The following is a 23,860-nucleotide window of genomic DNA, read 5'->3' as shown; positions in this document are numbered from 1 at the left end:
CCAAGACATGGAAGCAACCTAAATGTCCGTCAACAGAAAAATGAATAAGGAAGACGTGGTGTATACATATATGGCGGAATACTACACAGCCATAAAAATGAAATGATGCCATCTGCAGCAACATACATGGACCCAGAGATTATGATACCTAATGAAGTCAGTCAGAGAAAGACAAATAATCCTGATATCACTTATATCGAATCTAAAAAAATGATACAAATGAATTTACTTACAAAACAGAAACAGACTTCAGACACAGAAAACAAATTTATGGGTCCAAAGGAGAAGGGATGCAGAAGAATAAATTAGGAATATGGGATTAACAGAAACACACTACCATGTACAAAACAGATAAACAACATGGGCCTAAAATATATTATTGTTTCATTTAGTTGCCAAGTGGTAGCTGACTCTTGTGACCCCATGGACTATAGCCCTCCAGGCTTCTCTGTCCATGGGATGTCCCAGGCAAGAATACTGGAGTGGGTTGCCATGTCCTTCTCCAGCAGATCTTCCCAGCTCAAGGAATTAACCCATGTCTCCTGCATTGGCAGGCAGATTCTTTACCACTGAACCACCAAGGAAAGTATATCATAGGGAACTATATTCATTACCTTGTAATAACTTATAATGAAAAAGAACCAAAAAAGGATACAGATCACTGAATCACTTTGCTGTATACCTGAAACATTGTAAATCAACTATACTTCAATTAAAAAAAATTTTTTTAATAAGAACAAAGCAAGCAGAGTTTCCCTGTGGTCCAGTGCTTTGATACCAGTTCAATCCCTGGTCTGAGAAGATGCCACGTGCCATAGGGCAAGGAAGCCTGTGGGCCACAATTACTGAGCCCATGTACCCTAGAGCCAGTGCTCCGCAACAAGAGAAGCCACTGCATGATAAGCCCAAGCACTGTAACTAAAGAGAAGGACCCCCCCCCCCCGCAACTAGACAAAGTCCCTTAGCAGCAAACAAGAACCAACGCAGCGTTCCCCTGGCCCCTCAAAAAAAACACTAACCGAGAGGCTGGAGTTTTCAACACAGGAGAAAGTGAAAGTGAAGTCGCTCAGTTGTGTCTGACTCTTTGCAACGCCATGGACTGTAGCCTACCAGGCTTCTCGGCCCGTGGGGTTCTCCAGGCAAGAGTACTGGAGTGGGTTGCCGTTTCCTTCTGCAGGAGATCTTCCCAGCCCAGGGATCGAACCCTGGTCTCCCACGTTGCAGGCAGACGCTTTACCATCTGAGCCACCAGGGAAGACTCTCAACACAGGAGTGAACTACGCAAATCTGTGTATCAGAAAAATTACCCAGATTGCGCTAGGGGGTCTTGGCAGGGGCCTCACAGGGCTGTAGGACCAGACAGAAGCATTCCAGACACAGCTCCCAAACTAATCCAGCAAAGCAGTTCTACTTCGTTCCTATCTTGAGCTGAAAGGTGTTTTTTTTTTTTTTTAAGTGCTCCAAACACATTAGGATTAAAAAAAAAAAAAGCTGGAGCGGAGACGGTGGTGCGCGAAACAAACAGCTGTAAAATCAGAGACTGGAGGGGATAAAACTACAGGCAAACCACCAGTGAGGAACTCTTAGCAGAAAAGTCACAGAGAAAGAGGGCGTGGGAAAGGGTCCCTGAAGACTGAAAAGAGGCGCCGATAGAAAAAGACATAAAATGTAGACTTGGTAACAGTGAGAGCCAGGGTCGCTGCTCCCCGTTTCTATGAAGACATCACTTAAAAGAAAGAAAACGTCGTTAACCTCAGCCAGAGCAGCTTCTGCCAAAGAACGCGGAGCTGAAAACTAAGAGGAAGGCACAGCTAGGAGAGGCTTTGGGGGCAAAAACCAAAGACTTTAAAAAAAAAAAAAAAAAGATGGCACGCAGAAAGGAAAGTGGAGCAGAGGAAAGGTTTTTTATTTTCCGTACAGTGGAGGCGCATTCGCAGGAAGAGGTATCCGTCTGCCCACGGTGGGTGGGCGGCGGTCCCCAGGGTCGGGCGTTGCAAGGCTGATAGGCTGATAGCCGGGCCCCGGGATTCACGTTCCCGAGACCGCAGCGGCATGAGGGCGCTGCGGTCCACGAAGAAGGGGGCCTTACCTTTGTGCTTCCGGAAGCAGGGCAAGGAGCAGCTGCAAAAACAAAGCCACAGGCTGCGTCAGTCCCGAGGGAGGCGCGGAGCTTCCCGCCGCCCGCCCCCTTCCCCGCGACCCCCGGCACTCACTAGGGCACGCGGCAGGCGGGGCAGCGGTATTTGGGTTTCTCCAAACAGACAACGCAGACGGCGGTACCGCAGCTGAGCGACGCCATGGTCTCTCCCGGGACGCGCCCCCCGACTGCGTGCCAACCCCAGGCCGCGGAGCCCCACGTGCACGCCCTTTCTTCCGTTTCCTCAACCAGGACCAATCAGCGCGCAGCACTTACTGGTCGTCAAAAGCAATCGATTGATCCCACTCATCGTTCCAGGCCTGAGAAGTAGAAAGTCGATGCACTCGATACGCATCCAGAGCCCGCTGTCAGGGGTACTCCCTGATTAGGCTTGAGGCTCAGTTGGTAAACAATCCGCCCGCAATGAGGGAGACCTGGGGTTCGATCCCTGGGTTGGGACGATCCCCTGGAGAAGGGAACGGCTACCCACTCCAGTATTCTGGCCTGGAGAATTTCATGGACTGTATATAGTCCATGGGATCGCAGAGTCGGACACAACTGAGCGACTTTCACTCCCTGATTAGGTCACGTCGTGGAAGAACTTGTTATATAGCCCTGTGCCTGTCCCTACGCGGCTATGTGACTTTCAGCAAGTCATTGTCACTCTCCGGCTCTGTTGCCCTGGATATACCTAAAGAGAATAGGTGGGGCTAAATGCCCTTATCTTCTGCCTTGGACTTTCTCAGTATTGCATGGGTATTGGGTTCTCCCCACACATCTCATTTGGGCTTCCCTGGTGGCTCAGCTGCAAAAGAATCCGCCCGCAATGCGGGAGACCTGGGTTCCATCCCTGGGTTGGGAAGATCCCCTGAAGAAGGGAAAGGGTACCCACCCCAGTATTCTGGCCTGGAGAATCCCCATGGACAGAGGAGCCTGGCGGGCCACAGTCCATGGCATGGCAAAAAGTCAGGCATGACTGAGCGACTAAGCACAGCAAATGAGAAGTCCACACACTGGCCAAACCAGACTCAGCTAGACCACGTGACACACAGGTGCTCTTCCCAGCCATTTTTCTCACAGGAAAGGAAGACAAGCCTTGGCCAGTGACAAATGTTTATTGAGCTCTAACTGTGGGCCCAGTGCTTCCCAGACGCTGGGCTGGGAACACCCAGGGATTAGCAGCCACTGTCTCTGGGAGCTTAAGGCTTAGAGTGAAGGCAGGAGGGAGAATCCCTGGGTGGAACTGATTGGCCAGGGAACAGATGAGTGACCTCTGGCCCAAAGGTGGAGATCCTGGTCCAGAAAAGGGCTTGAATGCCACCTTGGGCTTTAGGAATAGACAAAGTCATATTTTATTGGGAGCCCTGCTCCTCTTCCAAGCACTGTCCAGCTTTACCAGGCTTCCCACTCCACATGTGCAGTGCTGTCTTGGGGTCATAAGTCACCCTCACCCCCTAATCCTAACCCTAACCCCTTTGCGTTGATCCATCAGCCCTCAGGATCTCCTTACCACAAGGCCCCCCTCCACTGCCATAGTCTGTAGGGATGAATCTGCTACATTCCCAAGCAGCCCTTCAAGTCTTAGCTCAGACCCCTTGCTGGCTGTGTGACTTGGAGAGACTGGCTACCCTATCTGAGCTCCCTCGTCTGTTAGAGTAGATGTTCCCACTTTTCTGAGCTATTGCAAGGCAGAGAGGTGACTGTAAAAAGATTTGTGATCTGCAGTGCTACAAAGGGTTGTTTATGTGATATCTAGAGTCTATAATTCTTTTGGAGCTCTGGTCCCAACCCCATAAGCCCAGGTTCCAGGCTCCAAGTTCCTGGAGGCTGAGGTCTTGGAGCTCAGACCCCTCTAAAAGGGTTCCACGGCCAGCCTCAGTGAGCCGCACTGGGGTTGGGCTGGAGTGACTAGCCGTCACTCCTTCGGCTTTGCCAGGCTGTTGAGGGTGCTGTCCAGTCCTCAGTGCTGAAGTGGCACTGCCCCTCTGGTTGCCTACCTGCCCCAGCATGCAGCTGCCCCTGCCTCCAGCCTCCTAACAGAACTCACACCAAAATCCAATGTTTTCCCGCTGATCCAATACTCTGAAGCATCCCTTGCATCCCTCAACAGTTGTGACCACTGCTAGTTTGAATCGGAAGTGTCCCAGAAAGTCCGCGCCTAACAGGGAAGAACAGAGGTCAGTGATTTGAATCCCGTGCTCTCTGGCATCAGTACTAATTCCCCCACTAAGGACATCACCATTGCCCACCCAGACTTCTCCTGTGAGTTGTGTGGAGGCTGAGGCCATGCCGAGCTTCCACAATTTTCAGGGGCTCAACCTGACCCCATCCACATCCATACCATGCTGACTCCCCTACCTTCAGGTTCAGAGATGGTGACTCCAGCAAAAAAAAAAAAAAAAAAACTTCCTGGAATTCCTCTCATGCACATTCCATACAGTAGAAATACCTCTTCTACTCTGGGTGACCCCCATCTTCCATGAACCGACCCCTCCCGCTCCAATATCCAGGAAAGGAGGTGGCTTAACTGTGACGGCGGGGGGGTTGGGGAAAACCAAGAAGCAGCGACAGAAGCCTGGTACAGCTCCTCTGGGCAATGGCTAGCTCAGAGCAGAAAGACAGGAATGACGCTGGGCCCAACAACCAAATGTCCACACTGATTTGCCCTGGCTCTCTATGGTCCCCCATCACGCCCTCCTAGCAGCTAAGGCTGCCTCGCGTCTTCTCAGCGTCAGCTTGAGGCTCAGAGCAGAACCTGGAGAGAGGAGAGGTAATAATCATAGCGGAATGGTTTCCAGAGCCCCGCTGCCTGGCAGGCGCTGTCCAGCACATTCCAGGCGGGCCCAGCCCGCGCCGACGCTGAAGACTGGAGACGTTGTCTTCAACGTGGAGGCCCAGGTCCAGCACCTAGCACCGCCAGAGGGCGCCCCAGATAGAGATTAGTCCTGGCGCGGCTGGCGCCTGAGCAGGTCTGCAGCGCCTCTCGCACCCGACTTTGCACCTTGCTTGGGAGGCAACATTGACCGCGCAGGGAAAAGCAAACCCAGGCTTGGCCTGCACAAGAGAGTCAAGAGTGAGGAGTTGAAACCGACGACCGGATGGGCAGCAGTGACTCTCCCATGAAAGCAAGGCCCACACCAGGCCAGCCGAGAGCTCCAAATGCGCCTGGGCTGTCCAGTGAGAGTTCCCGGGGTTGTCCCCCGGCCCGCGCCTCTTGGCAACCCCTGGAGCAGAGATCCGGCCACCCCATATTAGCTTGATGAAAGCTTAATAGTACTTCTGGAGCTTTCAGGTTGCTAACTAGGGCGCACCCAGTGCCCTGTGTCTTTCCTGATGCCATGATGGGGTGGGCATATAAGCTGCCTGATGCCCGTATCCGAGGCCAGAGGTTGATAAAGCTGGGCTCCCTGTGGAGCTGTGCTCAATCTCAGCTTCTTTCTACAGTCCTAATACCTCTAACCCTCCGCCCTCTTGGTTGCACCAAGTGTCCACAGTGGTGTGTTTAGGAACCTATACTTCCTGGTTTCATCTCCTCCCTTCCACTTACTCTCTAGTATCTGAGAGTGTGCTTCAGAAGTTAAAGGGGGTGAGGTTGTTGGTATGAATCAAATAAAGACAGCCTGAGATTCCGGTGGAGTGGTTTCCAAGTTATCTGATTTCAACTCTCTGCATGTTATTTTATCTTGCAATGGCATTGATTCCCCAACTCGAGACAGTGACAGTCTGACCTTCTGTTAGACTCCAAGGAGAACTTCCAAACAACAGAAGACATAGGGGCTTCCCTGCTGGGCCAGTTGTCAACAATCTGCCTTGCAATGCAGGGGACGCGGCTTTCAATTCCTGGTCAGGGAACTAAGATCCCACGTGCTATGAATCAATTAAGCTGCTGCGCTGCAACTAGAGAATCTGTGTGCTGCCACCAAAAAGCCTGTGTTACGCGACTAAGACCCGACACAGTCAAAAATATAGTTTTTAAAAAATTTTTTTAAAGAGAGAAAGAGTAATTGCATTATCTCAGCAGAACTGATAGAAGAGCACAGACCTTAAAGGTCAAACCCCACACTATCATTTTCTCACACCTTCTCCCACTTGCAAGTCAACATACATACATCTCTCACCATACATTCCCTAGAACAGAGATCAAAGGAATCAAATAAAAATTAAAGCCTTGAGACTCTTTCATCAGCAGACCTCCACAGGAGAGTTATTCAGGCAATAGGAAAATGATATCAGATGCAAATTAAAATCACAGTATAATTCCATAAACGTACCAGAGTAAATAAAATTACAAAGATTGGCAATACCGAGTGTTGGCAAGGAGGCTCCTATGAATTGGACATTTGCACCCCCTCAAAACTCATATGCTGAAATCCCAGCCCTCAATATGATAACATTAAGAGGTGGGTGGGGCCTTTGGTAGGTGACAAGGTCACGAGAATGAAACACTCATGAATGGTGTTAGTGCCCTTATATGTGACACCCCAGAGGGTTCTCATGCCCTCCTTTCATGAATAACAGTCTGTGAAGCAGGCACCACATTTGGTGACACCTTGATGTTGGACTTCCCAGCCTCCAGAACTGTGAGAACAAAAGGCTGATGGGACTCCCTTGGTGGGTGAGTTCATTGCCAGATCAGGGAACTAAGCCCACTGTGCCCAGCACTACAAGGAAGAGCCCAAGCACAGTGGTGAAAAACCCCACGTGCCACATGCCTGCATGCTGCAACCAAGATCCAACACAAATAAATATTTTCCTAGATGTTTCCTGTTCAAGCCACCCATTTCATAGAATTTTTATTATAGCAGCCCAAATGGTTTAAGACAGAAATCGGTACCAGGAAGTAGGGTGCTCCTGTAATAAGCCTAAAAATGTGAAAACAGCTTTGGGACCTGGTAATGGTAGAGGCCAGAAGAGTTTTGAGATGCAGCCTAGAAAAAGCCTACACTGCCATGAAGGGACCTTCAAAGGCAATTTGAGTGTGGCCTCAGAGGAGGAGGAGAGCTGTAGAGAAAGCCTTAATCTTCTTGCTGTTGTTCAGTTGCTCAGTCATGTCTGATTCTTTGCAACCCCATGGACTGCAGCATGCCAGGCTTCCCTGTCCTTCACTATGTCCCGGAGTTTGCTTGAATCAGTGATGCCATCCAACCATCTCATCGTCAGTCATCCTTTTCCCTTCATACCCTCAATCTTTCCCAGCATCAATGTCTTTCCCAATGAATCAGTTCTTTATATCAGAATTCTTAGAGAACAGCTAAGTGATGGTGAATTGAATATTGGTAGAAATGTGGGTTGTAAAGGCCATTCTGATGAGGTCTCTGGAGGAAATAAACAACATTGGAAATTGGAGGAAAGTTGATCCTTAGTAAAAACTGGCAAAGAACTTGGCTGAACTGTGTTCCTGTTCCCGAGTTCTGTGGAAGGTGGATCTTGCAAGTGATGCCGCTGGATGTTTAGCTAGGAGATTTCTAATAAAAGCATTGAAGGTATGGCTTGGCTCCTCCTGACTGCATTCAGTAATATGCAAGAAGAGAGAAATGATTTATAGGTGGAATTGCTAAGCGAAAAAGAGCAGAACTTAAGATTCTCAGCCTATGCGTTTTGCAAAAAAGGAGAACACTAACAGTGTAGCCAAGCAACCATGTGATAAGGAGAATGGTGTGGATCTCAGGAGAAATCAAGCCTTCTTCCAAACAGCCTGTGGAAAACAAACATGGGCTGGTTGACTTAAAGTGCAGTGAGCAGCCAGCCTCACTGTAGAAGTTTGGATAGGTTAGACTCCTTCATAAAGATTACGTCCTAAAGGCAGCACAATCCATAGCTTGGAGAACTCCTTACGCTTTCTAACAAGCAGGAGGAACTAGAACTGGGGACCCAGTAGCCCCACTTCCCTCTCAGGCTCCGTTCAGGACACTCACTCAGGGAACTGGGAAGAGACAGGGAGCCCAATTTACCTGTGCCTTTTGAAATTCTTTTTTTCCGTCTCTGTCTTGCCTTACCTCTGTCTTTCTTTTTCCTGTTTCTTCTTGGTGTCTCTTTAGTTTCAAGCCTCCAGTTGAGTTTGTCCGTAACCTCTCACAGCTCCAGCAGGTCAAAGCAGCATCACGCAGAGCCACAGCCGCACGCTTCCCTCCGCCCCAGACCCCATACCCTGCACGAGCCGCACCTGAGCCCGCGACTGTCCTCACGCCTCTCTGCGTTCCCGGTGACTCTGACATCACCCACTTAGACACTGGTGTCCCAGCACCCTGGGGCAGCAGCTGTTTTATCTGCATGAGTTTGGCTGCTGTTCTAGTTAGAGAATGTTCTGGAAGAGAGGTTTCAGCTTGACACCCTTGGAACCTAGAGGCCATCCCAAGAGCAAGAGGCTAGAGTCCCTTGTGCAACCCTAATGACCAAGGTCACAGATGTGGAGCCCTGTACCAAGATCATGGGGCGAAAATCTCTGGAAGTGACCAAGCCCCATAGCAACTGTTGCCATGAGCCTCCTGATCCAAACAGGCCAGTCCCCTGATCCCATACTAGGTAAAACACCCACCCTAGTACTCACCCTGTAGCATCCTAACCACTCACCTAATGCCACCCTTCCAGCAGGGATTTTCTTTGTCTTGAGGCCATAAAAATTGGCTGTGTTATCCTTAGTCACTCAGTTGTGTCTGATTCTTTGAGACCCCATGGATTGTCGCCCTCCAGGCTCCTCTATCCATGGGATTCTCCAGGCAAGAATACTGGAGTGAGTTGCCATGCTCTCCACCAGAGGATCTTCCCAACCCAAGAATTGAACCCAGGTCTCCCAAATTGCAGGTGGATTCTTTACCAGCTGAACTACCAGGGAAGTCCCCAAATTGGCTACTAGTCCACAAAACGGGTTGGCTCTCCTGTGAGCCAGCCGCGGGTTCTAAGTGTCTCTAGTAGACTGCTAGCTGCAACTGCTGAAGCCCCTGCTCTGCAATAAAACAAGTCACTGCAATGAGAGACTGCACAGCAACCAGAGAAAGCCAGCGCACAGCAAGAAGACCTACTGCCACCAAATAATAATTAAAAAAAGAAAAGACCCTGCTTGCTTAGTAGCTCAGTAGTGTCTGACCCTTGTGACCGCTTGGACAATAGCCCATCAGGCTCCTCTGTCCATGGGATTTTTCAAGCAAGAATACTGGAGAGGGTTGTCATTTCCTCCTCCAAGGAATCTTCCCAGGGACAGAACCTGCTTCGCCTGTGCCTCCTGCAGAATTCACTGCAGGTGAATTCTTTACCTGATGAGCCATAGGGGAAGGCTCCCCTGCTCCCCAAAAAAGAACCTATGCAGACAAATAAAAACAACAGCAAATACCTGGAGACGGCTGGTGTCTGCACTTCTTCTTCCCAATTAGGTCCAAACAGTGCTGGTTTTCCTGGCAGCTGTCAAGTGACCACCCTCAGTCACATTCTCCACTTATGGGGACCAGAGGAACAGCTAGGGGCTGAGGACCGGTCCCCCTGCCTCGTGGCCACAGCAAACCCCAGGACAGCGTCCAAAAACAAACGCGAGTCTCCTAGGACCCTGAGAGCTTGTCCAGAATGTGCAGCACAGCTGCACGTGTGGCCGTGACAAAGGCGGGAGTGATCACTGAGGTCCACGAGTACATAGTGGGAGGCTAAGTTCCGAGCTGCTGTTCCCTGGCTTTTCCCCATAGGTTATTACAATTGGAATGATGTTCCCATGATGCTTCAGGTCCTACCCAGCACTGCCCCTCCCCTGCCTTGCTGTGTGGCTTGGGATGGTTTGCAGCCCCTCTCTGGGCCAGTAGCCCAACTGTACAGTGTACAGTAGGTAGGACTGGGCAGGAGTAGCAATAAGTGTTGGTGTGTGTGCAGAGCCGGTTGTCCCCGCCCACGTCACTTGCATAACAAGTCCTGCCACTGAGATCAGACGGATGTGTACCAATGGCTGAGAACCAGTGTCCAAAACAAACGCAAGGCTCCCAGGACCCTGAGAACTTGTCCAGAGTTTGGCTGGGTCAGGTAACAAAAGCTCCAGGCTCTGTTTTCCAGCCCAGGCCATCCTCCCTGAAGAAAGAACGGTGAGGCTGGTCTCCTGACAAATATTTATGGAATATATACGTGCCCAGGGGGGCCACTGGGGCCATGGAGAGAAGCCTTTCCTGGGGATGGGGGCAGGGTGGGGAGACGGAGAAGGGTGCAAACCAGTGACCTGCCCTGTGACCTCTACACCCAGGGTGCATAGTCCAGGATGAGGGGTCCCAGCTGGGGAGACCTAGCCCATTCGGAAGCTCTGGGTCCCAGGAGCCTTTCGGGCATGGACTGGTTAAAAATTAGTCCCCTTAGAGGAGTTATGATCAGCCTAGAGCGGCCAGGCTCAGGACTTAATCATGATTTAACAGGAACCCTGCATCTCATCTCAGCCTCAGAGGGGATCCCAGCCTCCTCAGGTTTCTTGTGCCAAGTACACTCGCCCTTCCAGAGTCTTAGTTTGTCAACCTCTTTGCCTTCCCTTCTTTGGTCAAATCGCTGGCCTGCACTAGGGCCACGATGCCTTGCCCCGCCCACTTCCCCCGCTCAGAGCCTGCCCGGAAACCCAGCCCTTTCCCCTGGGTGAGTTCTGGTTAAGAGATGACACTTGTTCCCGTCGGGCCCCACCCTACTGCTCCGAAGGCGCTGTCCAGCCCACGGTGCTGAAGCGTCCTGGGCCCCGCCGACAGAGAACAGACAGCAGTCCTGCCTGCAGCCGCCATTCCCATCCCGGCAGGCTCTGGCCTCGTTCACACTGGCCTAATAATCCACAAGAATCCTTGTCTGCCTAGCGGGTTTAAACTGGAATCGCGTCAGAGGCCCGAGTTCCTTGAGAAGGCCCAGGGAGAGTCTATGTTCGCCTGGGGTGGGGGTGGGGGCGTCAAACGACTCCAGAGGGGACAATAGTCAATTTCTGTGCTTCATCCTGAAACCAGTAGAACTATGGGCATCTCCATGGACCCCTTTAGACTTGGCCTATGAGTTCTATGGGGAGACTGGGCCCAGAGGAGGGTCCACTCACTTTGAAGGAACTCAATTCTTCCCACTTGCATCCAAACCCAGCAAGCCCTACTACCTGAGCGGGGTAGGGTGAGACAGACATACCCATTCCCTGCAGTAAAGATGTCTCTCCTTCCACTCCAGATGACCTTGACTTCTGTGGGTGTTCACAGCCCCTCCCCCCAACCCAATGTCCAGACAGGTAGACGAAATCAGGTGTCCCCAGTGGAGAGCTCTGCAACTTGGAGTCCCAGATCTTGTCCTTGAAGGAGTAAATGACTCAGTTGCTTAGTCACTTGAGTGTAACTGTGATGGCCGTGATACTGGGCAGCATGGAAAAGCTGGCTATAGGGCAGAAAATTAGTCCAGAACAGAGGGCTGGTCAGTTGGTGAAGGAGCAGCCCCCTGGTGCCTAGGACCAAGCCCACACTGGACCTACCATGCTCTGGCTCCCCCCGTGACCCCACAGGATCATCAAAGTAGCCCAGAACTCAGTCCTACCTCCTAATCATCATCCAAGCCTCTTTTCAGGCTGAGAGAAATAAGTAGAAGTCTAAACAAGAGAGTTTTGAGAGGATGCTCCAAAGGAGCTGAGTGTGGCCAGCATTCATTTGGCAGAAGTAAATATCAGGTTCTGGTCTCCTCAGATTTGTCTAAGGACCCATGTCCAGTGCCCACAACTGCCAGGCAACTCCAGTTTAAGGCTCTCTGGGGTGTATAGTGCATTTTGGCTGGATGTGGCTTGAAGAGCCCCAGGGGACAACGCACAATGGCAGGGCTGAGTTCACACCAAGAGGAAGGGCAGGCAGCATCCTCAAGACTGAATGAGGATTCTTAAAGTTGGCTGTTGTGCTGCATGGTGAATCAAGTTGCTTGACCCCTCTTTATTCACCCTGGATGAGTGCCTGAAAATGGTTGTGTGGGACAGGAGGGGACAGCCACCCACAGAAGGAGATGGTCTAAACCCACCTCTCAACACATGGGCCCCATACTGTAGCCCCCATGGCTGTGCTAAGTCACTTCAGTTGTGTCTGACTCTTTGTGACCCTATGGACCGAGCCCGCCAGGCTCCTCTGTCTGTGGAATTCTCCAGGCAAGAATACTGGAGTGGGTTGCCATGCCCTCCTCCAGGGGATCTTCCCAACCCAGGGATTGAATCTGTGTCTCTGCTGTCTCATGCTTTGGCAGGTGGATTCTTTACCACTGGTGCCACAAGGGTAGCTTGTCGGCAATGAATTAATCACTAATGTTGTCCAGGGCATCACAGTGACCCCAAGAAGTAGACAAAGTGGATATTACTAACCCATTAGGTAGATGAGAAAACAGGGGCAGAGGAGGCATGGTACAGTTACCAAAACCCCAGAGAAAGTCCAACTTTGTGTGTGTGTGTGGTGGGCAGTTTGTGGGATCTTAGTTCCCCAACCAGAGATTGAACCTGGAGCCACAGCAGTAAAAGTGCCAAGTTCTAATAACTACTGGACCACCAGAGAATTTCCCCAACTTTCTGCTCTTCAGCTCCCCAGATCTCCGCTTCATCCATCAAGGAGCTGATGCTAATGGAGGTCCCCTCCATCAAAGCCAAACAGTTCTGGTTACCATGGTAACAAAGAACCACTTCAGGCTCTCAACAACATAGTCCTAGGAGGACATAGTCCTGTGGCCCGAGGGCCAACATGCCAGACCTTGGGTGAACATGCCTACAGCCACGGCAAGGACATGAACAGCATCCAAGAAGGAAGGGGGCTGCTGGGCAGACCCTGGGGAAGGGAGGGGTCCTGGAGAGAGCTCTGACACCCCCTACATGTGCTGGGCCCTCAGGCAGTGAGTCAGAACTGCTGTCTAAGCTGCTCACTGCAGTAGTTGAGTCATAGCTATGCCAAGCTCCTGGGGAAGAATGTGAATATATCCAGCAGGACTGGCAGAATGAGGGAAACTGAGGGGCTACTGCAGGGACTTCCCTAAAGTCCAGTGCAGTAGGGATCCTGCCAAACTGAATGATTAGGCATCCAAGTGAGCTAGAATTCCACTACCTGAATTACCCAGGGGGAAGATTGGGAACATCAAACTGGGCAGTGTACAGAGCAATAACAACTCCCTTACACATCTCCAGGGGGTTGCCATCCCCTCTTCTGCCCCCATCCCCAATTCTGTATCCCCTCATCCCCCAAAAAACAGACAGAATTGGAGACTAAGGTTGAGAAAAATTTCCCAGAAAGGAGATTTACAGAATAGATTTTTTAAAACAGCTAAGAAACTTAGATGACTAAACTTCATTTTAGTAGGAGTTCTAGAAAGAGAAAATGGTAGGACCATTTTTTTAACCCCCACAATGGAAGAACATGAGTTGACAGGTGGAAGGGACTCACACGGTATCACACACAATGGATGAAAAATACCACACAAGGCACGGCACTGACAACGGCTTCCCCAGCGGCTCAGTGGTGAAGAATCCACCTGCCAATGCAGGAGACGTGGGTTCAGTCTAGGTGGGGAAGATCCCCTGGAGGAGGAAATGGCAACCCACTCCAGTATTCTGGGCAATGTCATGGACAGAGGAGCCTGGCAGGCTACAGTTCATGGGGTCACAAAAGAGTCGACCAGACTAAGCCACTGAACACATGAACACATAGATAAAGAAGTCCTAAAACTTTCTGCAAAAAAAAGTAATCAGACACTAGGGACTATGAATTGTTGTAGCACACGAGAAGAAAACTCCAAACTTCGGAAGGAAAATTATCTCCAACTTAGGAATCATCTCATTCAAATATCAACCAAAGAAAATATCATTAGATGTTGAAGGTCTCAAAAACTTACCTTCCATGTGCCTCTACCAGGAAACTGCCAGAGAACGTGCTCCATGAAAAACACCAAGAAAAAAACCAAGGGAACTGCCCTGGTGGCCCAGTGGTTAAGATACCGCCTTGCAATGCAGAGGAGGCAGGGTTCGATTCCTAGTTAGGGACTAAGATTCCATATGTTACAGGGCAATTAAGCCCACACACCACAACTACTGACCCTGCAAGCTCTAGACCCCATGCTCCTCAATAAGACAAGGCCCCACTCGCCCCAGTGAAGACCCAGAAGAGCTTAAAAAAGAATGAGAAAGCCATGAGATCCAGAAACAGAGGACCTGTTATAGGAGGGGGCCTGAGGACCCCCAGATGAAGGGGTAGAGATGCTCTCAGGTGAGCTACGTAGCAGCAGTACCAGGCAGTTCCCAATCCAGGAGCAGGAGGCCTAGGAGCCTCTGGCATTCTGCAGGGTAAGGAGGTCAGAGGCACTTATGAGCCCGTCAGCATGATCAAGGGTGTTTGCTGGCTCCCGAGGTCAGATCAGGACTTAATTAATAATAGGTGTACAGAAATGGAATAGAGAGCCCAGAAATAGGCCTACACTATATGGTTAACTGATTTTTTTTTTTTTTTTTTTTTGGCCACATTGCAGGACTTACATGATCTTAGTTCTCTGACCAGGGATAGAACTTTTGTTTGTCGCAGTGGAAACACGGAGTCTTAACCACTGGACCACCAGGGAATTCCCAGTCAACTGATTTTTGACAAATGCACCAAAGCAATGCATTGCGGGGTGGGGTGGGGGAGGGGCAGGCAGGGGGTGGGTAAGGAAACAATCTTTGCCATATGCACCCTCCCCCAAAAAAATTCAACTACAATCTTATACTACATAGAAAAGTTAACTCAGAATGGATCATGGACCTAAACATATGGAGTAACATTCTAGAACAAAACTTAGGAGTGATAAAGCATATGGGAAAGACTTCTGAAATATGGCATAAAATGCATGAGCTACAAAAGAAACTAAGCAAGTGAGAAATAGGTCAGCTACTAACTACAGGAAAAACAAAATATTTTACAAAATAGGAAAGGCAATTCTATTGCATAACAAGGTTCTGTTCTGAACAGTATTTGCGTGCTCATAATAATGAAGGAATGAAAAAAAATTAATGAAAGGATGGGACATCCCTGGTGATTCAGTGGTTAAGACTCCAGGCTCCCAAATGCAGCAGGTCTGGGTTTAATCCCTGGTCAGGGAACTAGATCCCAAATGCTACAACTAAGACCCAGCGCAGCCAAATAAATAAGTATTTAATAAAAACAATGAAAAGTAATTCGCTGGCAGTCCTCAGGTTGAGACTTGGCAGTCTCTGTGTTTCTGTGTTGGGACCCAGGTTCAATCCCTGGCCAGGGAATGAAGATCCGAAAGGCAAGCAATGTGGCAAAAAAAAAATAAAATAAAATAAAATACTCAATACAGTTGCCTGTGCTACACAGTAGGACCTTGTTGTTTATCTATAGTAGTGCATATATTTTAATCCCAAGTTACTAAATTATCCTTTCCCAACCCTAGATAATGTGATTTAAATTCAGTTCTGCCAGGACCCATACTGGACAGGGGGAAGAAATACAGGGAATGAGGACTTGCACTCCTGATCCTGACAGATCAGGGAAAGGCCAACACAGTCTCTGAAACAGGGAACCCCAGCCTCTACCTGATCTGTCCTCTGCATCCTTGGATGGATACCAGGAAGGGTGTCTGAATCTGGCAATAAGGAGCTCATGATCTGAGCCACAGTCAGCTCCTGGTCTTAATTTCGCTGACTGTATAGAGCTTCTCCATCTTTTACTGCAAAGAATATAATCAATCTGATTTCGGTGTTGACCATCTGGTGATGTCCATGTGTAGAGTCTGCTCTTGTGTTGTTGGAAGAGGGTGTTTGCTATGACCAGTGCATTCTCTTGGCAAAAGTCTATTAGCCTTTGCCCTGCTTCATTCCGTACTCCAAGGCCAAATTTGCCTGTTACTCCAGGTGTTTCTTGACTTCCTACTTTTGCATTCCAGTCCCCTATAATGAAAAGGACATCTTTTTTGGGTGTTAGTTCTAAAAGGTCTTGTAGGTCTTCATAGAACCGTTCAACTTCAGCTTCTTCAGTGTTGCTGGTTGGGGCATAGACTTGGATTACCGTGATATTGAATGGTTTGCCTTGGAAATGAACAGAGATCATTCTGTCATTTTTGAGATTGCATCCAAGTACTGCATTTTGGACTCTTGTTGACCATGATGGCTACTCCTTCTCTTCTAAGGGATTCCTGCCCGCAGTAGTAGATATAATAGTCATCTGAGTTAAATTCACCCATTCCAGTCCATTTTAGTTCACTGATTCCTAGAATGTGGACGTTCACTCTTGCCATCTCCTGTTTGACCACTTCCGATTTGCCTTGATTCATGGACCTAACATTCCAGCTTCCTATGCAGTATTGCTCTTTACAGCATCGGACTTTGCTTCTATCAGTCACATCCACAACTGGGTATTGTTTTTGCTTTGGCTCCGTCCCTTCATTATTTCTGGAGTTATTTCTCTACTGATCTCCAGTAGCATATTGGGCACCTACCAACCTGGGGAGTTCCCCTTTCAGTATCCTATCATTTTCCCTTTTCATACTGTTCATGGGGTTCTTAAGGCAAGAATACTGAAGAAGTTTGCCATTCCCTTCTCCAGTGGACCACATTCTGTCAGACTTCTCCACCATGACCCTCCCATCTTGGGTGGCCCCACACAGCATGGCTTAGTTTCATTGAGTTAAACAAGGCTGTGGTCCCTGTGATCAGATTGGCTAGTTTTCTGTGATTATGATTTCAGTGTGTCTGCCCTCTGATGCCCTCTCGCAACACTACCATCTTACTTGGGTTTCTCTTACCTTGAACATGGGGTATCTCTTCATGGCTGCTCTAGCAAAGCACAACGCATCAAATCCCTTATGATTATACAGTGGAAGTGAGAAATAGATTTAAGGGACTAGATCTGATAGACAGAGTGCCTGATACACTATGGTCGGAGGTTCGTGACACTGTGCAGGAGACAGGGATCAAGACCATCCCCATGGAAAAGAAATGCAAAAAAGTAAAATGGCTGTCTCAGGAGGCCTTACAAATAGCTGTGAAAAGAAGAGAAGTGAAAAGCAAAGGAGAAAAGGAAAGATATAAGCATCTGAATACAGAGTTCCAATGAATAGCAAGGAGAGATAAGAAAGCCTTCTTCAGCAATCAATGCAAAGAAATAGAGGAAAACAACAGAATGGGGAAGACTAGAGATCTCTTCAAGAAAATTAGAGATACCAAGGGAGCATTTCATGCAAAGATGGGCTCAAGAAAGGACAGAAATGGTATGGACCTAACAGAAGCAGACGATATTAAGAAGAGGTGGCAAAAATACACAGAAGAACTGTACAAAAAAGATCTTCATGACCCAGATAATCACGATAGTATGATCACTCACCTAGAGCCAGACATCCTGGAATGTGAAGTCAAGTGGGCCTTAGGAAGCATCACTACAAACAAAGCTAGTGGAGATGATGGAATTCCAGTTGAGCTATTTCAAATCCAGAAAGATGATGCTGTGGAAGTGCTCCACTCAAGATGCCAACAAATTTGGAAAACTCAGCAGTGGCCACAGGACTGGAAAAGGTCAGTTTTCATTCCAATCCCAAAGAAAGGCAATGCCAAAGAATGCTCAAACTACTGCACAATTGCACTCATCTCACACACTAGTAAAGTAATGCTCAAAATTCTCCAAGCCAGGCTTCAGCAATACATGAACCGTGAACTTCCAGATGCTCAAGCTGGTTTTAGAAAAGGCAGAGGAACCAGAGATCAAATTACCAACATCCCCTGGATCATTGAAAAAGCAAGAGAGTTCCAGAAAAACATCTATTTCTGCTTTATTGACTATGCCAAAGCCTTTGACTGTGTGGATCACAAGAAACTGTGGAAAATTCTGAAAGAGATGAGAATACCAGACCACCTGACCTGTGTCTTGAGAAACCTATATGCAAGTCAGGAAGCAACAGTTAGAACTGGACATGGAACAACAGACGGGTTCCAAATAGGAAAAGGAGTATGTCAAAGCTGTATATTGTCACCCTGCTTATTTAACTTATGCAAAGTACATCATGAGAAACACTGGGCTGGAAGAAGCACAAGCTGGAATCAAGATTGCCAGGAGAAATATCAATAACCTCAGATATGCAGATGACACCACCCTTATGGCAGAAAGGGAAGAGGAACTAAAGATCCTCTTGATGAAAGTGAAAGAGGAGAGCGAAAAAGTTGGCTTAAAGCTCAACATTCAGAAAACAAAGATCATGGCATCTGGTCCCATCACTTCGTGGGAAATAGATGGGGAAACAGTGGAAACAGTGTCAGACTCTTTTGGGCTCCAAAATCACTGCAGATGGTGATTGCAGCCATGAAATTAAAAGACACTTGCTCCTTGGAAGGAAAGTTATGACCAACCTAGATAGCATATTCAAAAGCAGAGACATTACTTTGCCAACAAAGGTCCGTCTAGTCAAGGCTATGGTATTTCCAGTGGTCATGTATAGATGTGAGAGTTGGACTGTGAAGAAGGCTGAGCGCCGAAGAATTGATGGTTTTGACCTGTGGTGTTGGAGAAGACTCTTGAGAGTCCCTTGGACTGCGAGGAGATCCAACCAGTCCCTTCTGAAGGAGATCAGTCTTGGGTGTTCTTTGGAAGGAATGATGCTAAAGCTGAAACTCCAATACTTTGGCCACCTCATGCGAAGAGTTGACTCATTGGAAAAGACCCTGATGCTGGGAGGGATTGAGGGCAGGAGGAGAAGGGGATGACAGAGGATGAGATGGCTGGATGGCATCACTGACTCAATGAATGTGAGTTTGAGTGAACTCTGGGAGTTGGTGATGGACAAGGAGGCCTGGCGTGCTGTGATTCATGGGGGTCGCAAAGAGCCGGACACGACTGAACGACTGAACTAAACTGAACTGAGGAAGGGTGTACAGGGACTCCAGATACCCACTCAATGCCTGTTGAAATTAATCGTAACACAAAATAAGTCTTAATCAGTAGTCTGAACTCCCAACCTGGATCTCTGCAATGGAGAGCCGGCAGAGACAGGAAAAGTCCCCTTACTGCCAGGCCTGGAAAAGCTTCAGCCCCTCAGCCCCACCCTCCAAGTCCTCCCAGAGTTATGGAGGGAGTCCTGGGGGAGGAACCAGCAGGGAGGGGCTGGAAGTAATCACTGGAGTATTGGGGGTGGGGGTCGCGGGCATGCTTCTTGGCGGAGACAGTGGGGCAAACTTCTGCCTCTAAATATTCTGAATTAGCAACAAACATAACAAGTACAAAACACCCCTGTATCACAGATGACGCATATTCTCCTCTGGCCTGGCATCCCCAGTTCCCAGATCTCAGGCATGGGAGCCCAGGCTCACACCAGCAGGAGGGTGGGACCAGAGTTTCTGTGGACTTTCCAAGAGTTTACTTGCATTCTTGTGGGTCCCTGAGGGCCCAGCTGAGGTTCCCAGTGTCTGCTGAGGAAGGGAAAAACCAGGCTTTGACAACCAGAACTGATCTGATGTTCACAGATCTCAAACACTCAGAGCCAGGTCTCTGGCTGGACATTTCATGTCCTTCTGCTGGACATAAACAATCACAGAATACCAACCTCATACAAGTTACTCTGAGAACATGATAAAATGAGACACGATAAAGCCAGTTCATAATTTTGTCCAAGAACTGACCAAAATAAGGTCACTGCGTTGCTGTTTAGTCACTCAGTCATGTCAGACTCTTTGCAGCCCCATGAACTGCAGCACACCAAACTTCCCCGTCCTTCACCGTCTCCCAGAGTTTGCTCAAACTCACGTCTACTGAGTCAATGATGCCATCTAACCATCTCATCCCCCTTCTCCTCCTGCCCCCAATCAAGGTCTTTTCCAATGAGTCACTGTGTTGCCACCCATAAAATATTAATCTTAAACATACTCCTCTTATGGCTAAAATTAGTGACTGCTATATTTTTAGAAATTGTATTGAGATATAATTCACATACAAGTCATCCATTTAAAGTGTACTTTGACATGAGACAGATCTGCATCAGAACACTTCATGTATAAAATGGGGTGATACCACCCACACTGCAGGGTTGTAAGAGTTAAATAGCGACACTGGGAATACTAGGCCAATGCAGTCACACTGAACCAGTCCAGTTAAAGGATTCCAGCTGTTTGCAGTCCAGTGGTGGGAAATGTCAAAACAGAGTTTTGCTTCCAAGTTTCTATTAAAAGGGCTGGAAAATCTGAAGTTATAGGGGAAAAAAAATTTTTTTAATTCACTGGAATATAGAAAATTTTTTTCTAAGGTCAAAGGAATAAAGGAGAATCCTTTCTTCCAGGGTCCCTGTTCCCTGAGCTCCTTGCCCCTGCCCCGAGTGCAGACCAGGCTCCTGGGGGCAAATACCTGCCTCTGGCCTCTGGGGCTGGCCCTAGCCCATAATTCGATGAATATGAGAGGACTTCAGAGGAAGCCGGTGCTTCTGCCCTCAGTGACTACACTGTCCAAAGGGTAGGACACAGCTGGACTGGGGTCACGTTCATCAGAGCACTGCCTCAGGGAGCATGCGCATGACTGCGGCTCCGCCTTAAAAGCAAGCAGCAAAGCCCACGAACCCACAGGGAAAGCTGGGACCGTGGGTAGTCTCTAACCCTGTTGGGCCTGTCCTTCTGGGCTGTAGGCTTGGATTATTTGTATCAATACAGCTAGGAATTTTCCAGAGCCCCCTTACTTTTTTTTTTTTTTTTTTTTTTGCTACACCATGCTGCTTGCAGGATCTCAGTTCCCCCACCAGGGATGGAACCCCTGCCTCCTACAGTGGAGAATGGGATCCTAATCACGGGACTGCTAGGGAAGTCCCCCTCCCACCCCACCCTTCTTCTTTAAACCTGCTAGCTAAGTGTTCTGGCATCTCCTCTGAGCTTTTAATTAATTTCCCTTTCAGAGAATTGAGTTATTTGTTGCCAGTTTGTCCTCTCAGATGGCATGGTATTTATTAACTTTTTGCTATTGAGATTTTTGTTGTTGTTGTTGCTTCAAATCTTACTCGAATCTGTCCCCCTTTCAGCTGAGGAATTGGTGAGCAGGTGACCAACGGTCACCAGTATTCCAAGGTCACTGTTTTGTGCATTATAAGCAACAAAGAAAGAGCAGGAGTATGCTTGGAGGCAGAACCCCGGAGATCAGGCGTGTGAAGATGTGTTCAGGAACCTAGATCCCCAGCCTTGCTTTCAGCACCGGACGGCCGGTGGAAAATGATTTCTTTTGAAAACCACTGCTTCGATATCGACACTGAAGGTGGTTGGTTATAAGTGAGTTTTAGCGACGGTACCAACAGCGCCTGAGAGCCTCAGGAGGGCCTCTGAGTGAGGCAAGAAGGCGCCAGACTGAGGACGAGCTTGAGATTTCGACCTCATAGCTGCTGCAGCCTGAAGCACTCGCCGAGCTCCTGAAGACCAGCCGGCGTACCTGGCCTCCGAGTACCCAGGGCGCCAAAGGTCGCCCGGTCCGCGCCAGGAGCAGCCAGAGCCGAGCCAAGCCCCGCCCACTGCCCCGCCTCCGCCTCGCTCCTTTCCGAGCCAGAGCCAATCAGCGCTCAGCGACCCTGGGCAGGGAGACCAATCAATCTGACTCTCTTTTCACTCAAGACTAGAAGTAGAGCGTCGTGCACTCGATCCGAAGTAGGTCCCGGGACCGAAGCAGAAACGGCTAAACTGGAAGACCTCGCTGGCTGGTTGCCTCATGGGTGTCTGGGAGGTCGAGGTTCCTTCACGTGGAAGGAAATTGTTCTCGAACAATTCAGTTCCGAGAACACTATCCTAGGCCCTCTCCTTACCTCGCCGTGCGGCTTTGGGGCAGATGTCTCTTCTATCTGGGTCTTATAAAATGAACCAGTGGAACAAAAAACGCTCTTTACAGCCCCTCTTTTATCGTGGCCCAGCAAGCCCAGGATCAGCGCCAGTGTAGCTGATATCAGTGGTCTCACCCTGGCCAGGGCCACCTGAAGCTTTTCCAGCAGTAATACGCTGCGGCTGCTCCTAAGTTGCTTCAGTCATGTCCGACTCTGTGCGACCCCATAGACGGCAGCCCACCAGGCTTGGGTGGGCTGGGATTCTCCAGGCAAAAACACTGGAGTGGGTTGCCATTTCCTTCTCCCGTGCATGAAAGTGAAAAGTGAAAGTGAAGTCGCTCAGTAGTGTCTGACTCTTAGCGACCCCATGGACTGCAGCCTACCAGGCTGATTTTCCAGGCAAGAGTACAGGAGTGGGTTGCCGTTGCCTTCTCCAGTAACACACTACAGCCAGGTTACCCCCAGTTCAGTTTTCTGGGGATGGAAAGTGATTTTCTCCATCTGTTCACGTCTTTTAAAAAAACTTTGACATTGGCCCTCTGCTACTTTGCTAGGTGACCTGGGAAAAATCACAGCCCATCTCTGGGCCTATAGTCCTATCAAAGAAATTCAGAACACCTGAGCCCATAAGATTACCCCCACCATGGCATTTTCATAACACTGCCAACACATCCTACAGCCGGATAGACCCAAATTGGGGCCAGCAGTCGGATCAGGGAGTAGTCATTTCACTGAGACTCTCCCTGGGTGATCCTGAGCCACTGGCCCTTAGGAGCTCACCTTTCCTTAGTCCATGCTATCCATGCTGAGTAAAGCAAGACAAAGCTTGATTGACAAATGCTTGTGGGGCACCTACTGTATTCTACTGTGTAGTGCTGCTATGGGAGAAGCCAACCTAATTCCTGACTCAAGGAAGCTCAGGGCCTTGTTGAGAGAGACTGACAAGGGTAGACAGGAGAGTTCCGCAGAGTAACATTGGCTACAAACGCAGGGATGGAGATGTTGGAACTAGGACATTTCAGGCCAAAGGGGACGTTCAAGCCTGACTGGGTAGAGTTTTCCAGGTGGGTGGAATCAGAAATTCCAGGAGGTTGAAATAGTGAGGAGGTGGAACCCTGGGACTGTCTGTGGAGTGGATGTGACCAGGGACCAGTTAGACAATGGAGTGTAACAGGTGCCTTAAATGCAAGTTCAGGAGGTGGGGTATTGTGTCTAGATGGAGTCACGTTTAGTGGGAGCCCTGGGTTTCATCCTGGCAGTGGGATGGGGAGGGGGAACTTGTTAGGATTCCCAAGTCACCTATGCTTGCCCTCCCAGAGCCACAAGTGGCTGCCCATGGCAAGTGCCTACCCCTCCGCCTTAGCCCGCTGAGTCCCGAGGCTTCTCTCTGACCAGGACAGAGCGACCCCGGAGGCGCTGGTGACCGTTCCGCTGCAGGGAGGCCCAGGCATGAGGTGTGTAATCTGAGCCTTACAAAGGACCAATTACACGCTTCCTCGAAGTCTCTAACTTCTCTCGCATTTACCAGGTCACCGCTCTGCCTCCCTCCCCTGGAATAGCCCTTCCACACCTTAATTCCCCTTCAAAAGGTGCCCTTATCTTTCCTTTGAATCTTGGGCGGAAGTGGAGGCTGCACACCTGGGCCTGCGAGTGTCTGAGGTTCTGTTAAGAGCACCAGAGTCAGCGTCGACACTGGAATTCCAGGCGAACTGGAAGGAGGCTCCAGGGGAGTAATTAGGATCTCCGTCGTAGGCTCGGCGGTTCTGGTACACCAACCTTCCCCCCGCTAGGTCGGCTCGGGCTCCCTCCCCGCCTCCTTCCCTCTCATCGCGGACCTCAAACTGGGGCCCTATCCTCTGAACACTGCTCCAAGCCCCACAAAGCCTCTGGGACTTGAGATCAGGATTCAGGAGCTCGGCCCGGCCCGGAATGCATCTCCGTCTGGCCTCCCACCCTAAAGCTCGCGGTTGGGGAGTAGGG

At 49.4% G+C, this 23,860-nt stretch overlaps 1 protein-coding gene across 9 annotated transcripts in view; it reads right to left on the bottom strand.

Moving 5' to 3' along the window:
- ZNHIT3 (zinc finger HIT-type containing 3) overlaps positions 1 to 23,860 on the bottom strand; it is a 38,604-nt gene that overhangs the window by 4,731 nt on the left and 10,013 nt on the right. For 2 of the 9 annotated variants that reach the window (XM_069542644.1, XM_069542646.1), the window contains exons 2-4: positions 4,185 to 4,295; positions 2,214 to 2,457; positions 2,090 to 2,121 (exon numbers count right to left, since the gene is read on the bottom strand). In XM_069542644.1, the coding sequence (XP_069398745.1) occupies positions 2,090 to 2,121; positions 2,214 to 2,299 (118 nt within the window). In that variant the 5' untranslated portion in view covers positions 2,300 to 2,457; positions 4,185 to 4,295. Of the gene's footprint in view, positions 1 to 2,089; positions 2,122 to 2,213; positions 2,458 to 4,184; positions 4,296 to 4,665; positions 4,893 to 8,133; positions 8,442 to 8,707; positions 8,848 to 9,464; positions 10,582 to 23,860 lie in introns of those variants that run through there. The other 7 variants (XM_069542650.1, XM_069542649.1, XM_069542647.1 and 4 more) reach the window with 6 other exon arrangements.

Source organism: Ovis canadensis, chromosome 11 (assembly GCF_042477335.2).
Source record: "Ovis canadensis isolate MfBH-ARS-UI-01 breed Bighorn chromosome 11, ARS-UI_OviCan_v2, whole genome shotgun sequence".
Taxonomy (NCBI): Eukaryota; Metazoa; Chordata; class Mammalia; order Artiodactyla; family Bovidae; genus Ovis; species Ovis canadensis.
This window is presented reverse-complemented; position numbering and strand designations above follow the sequence as displayed.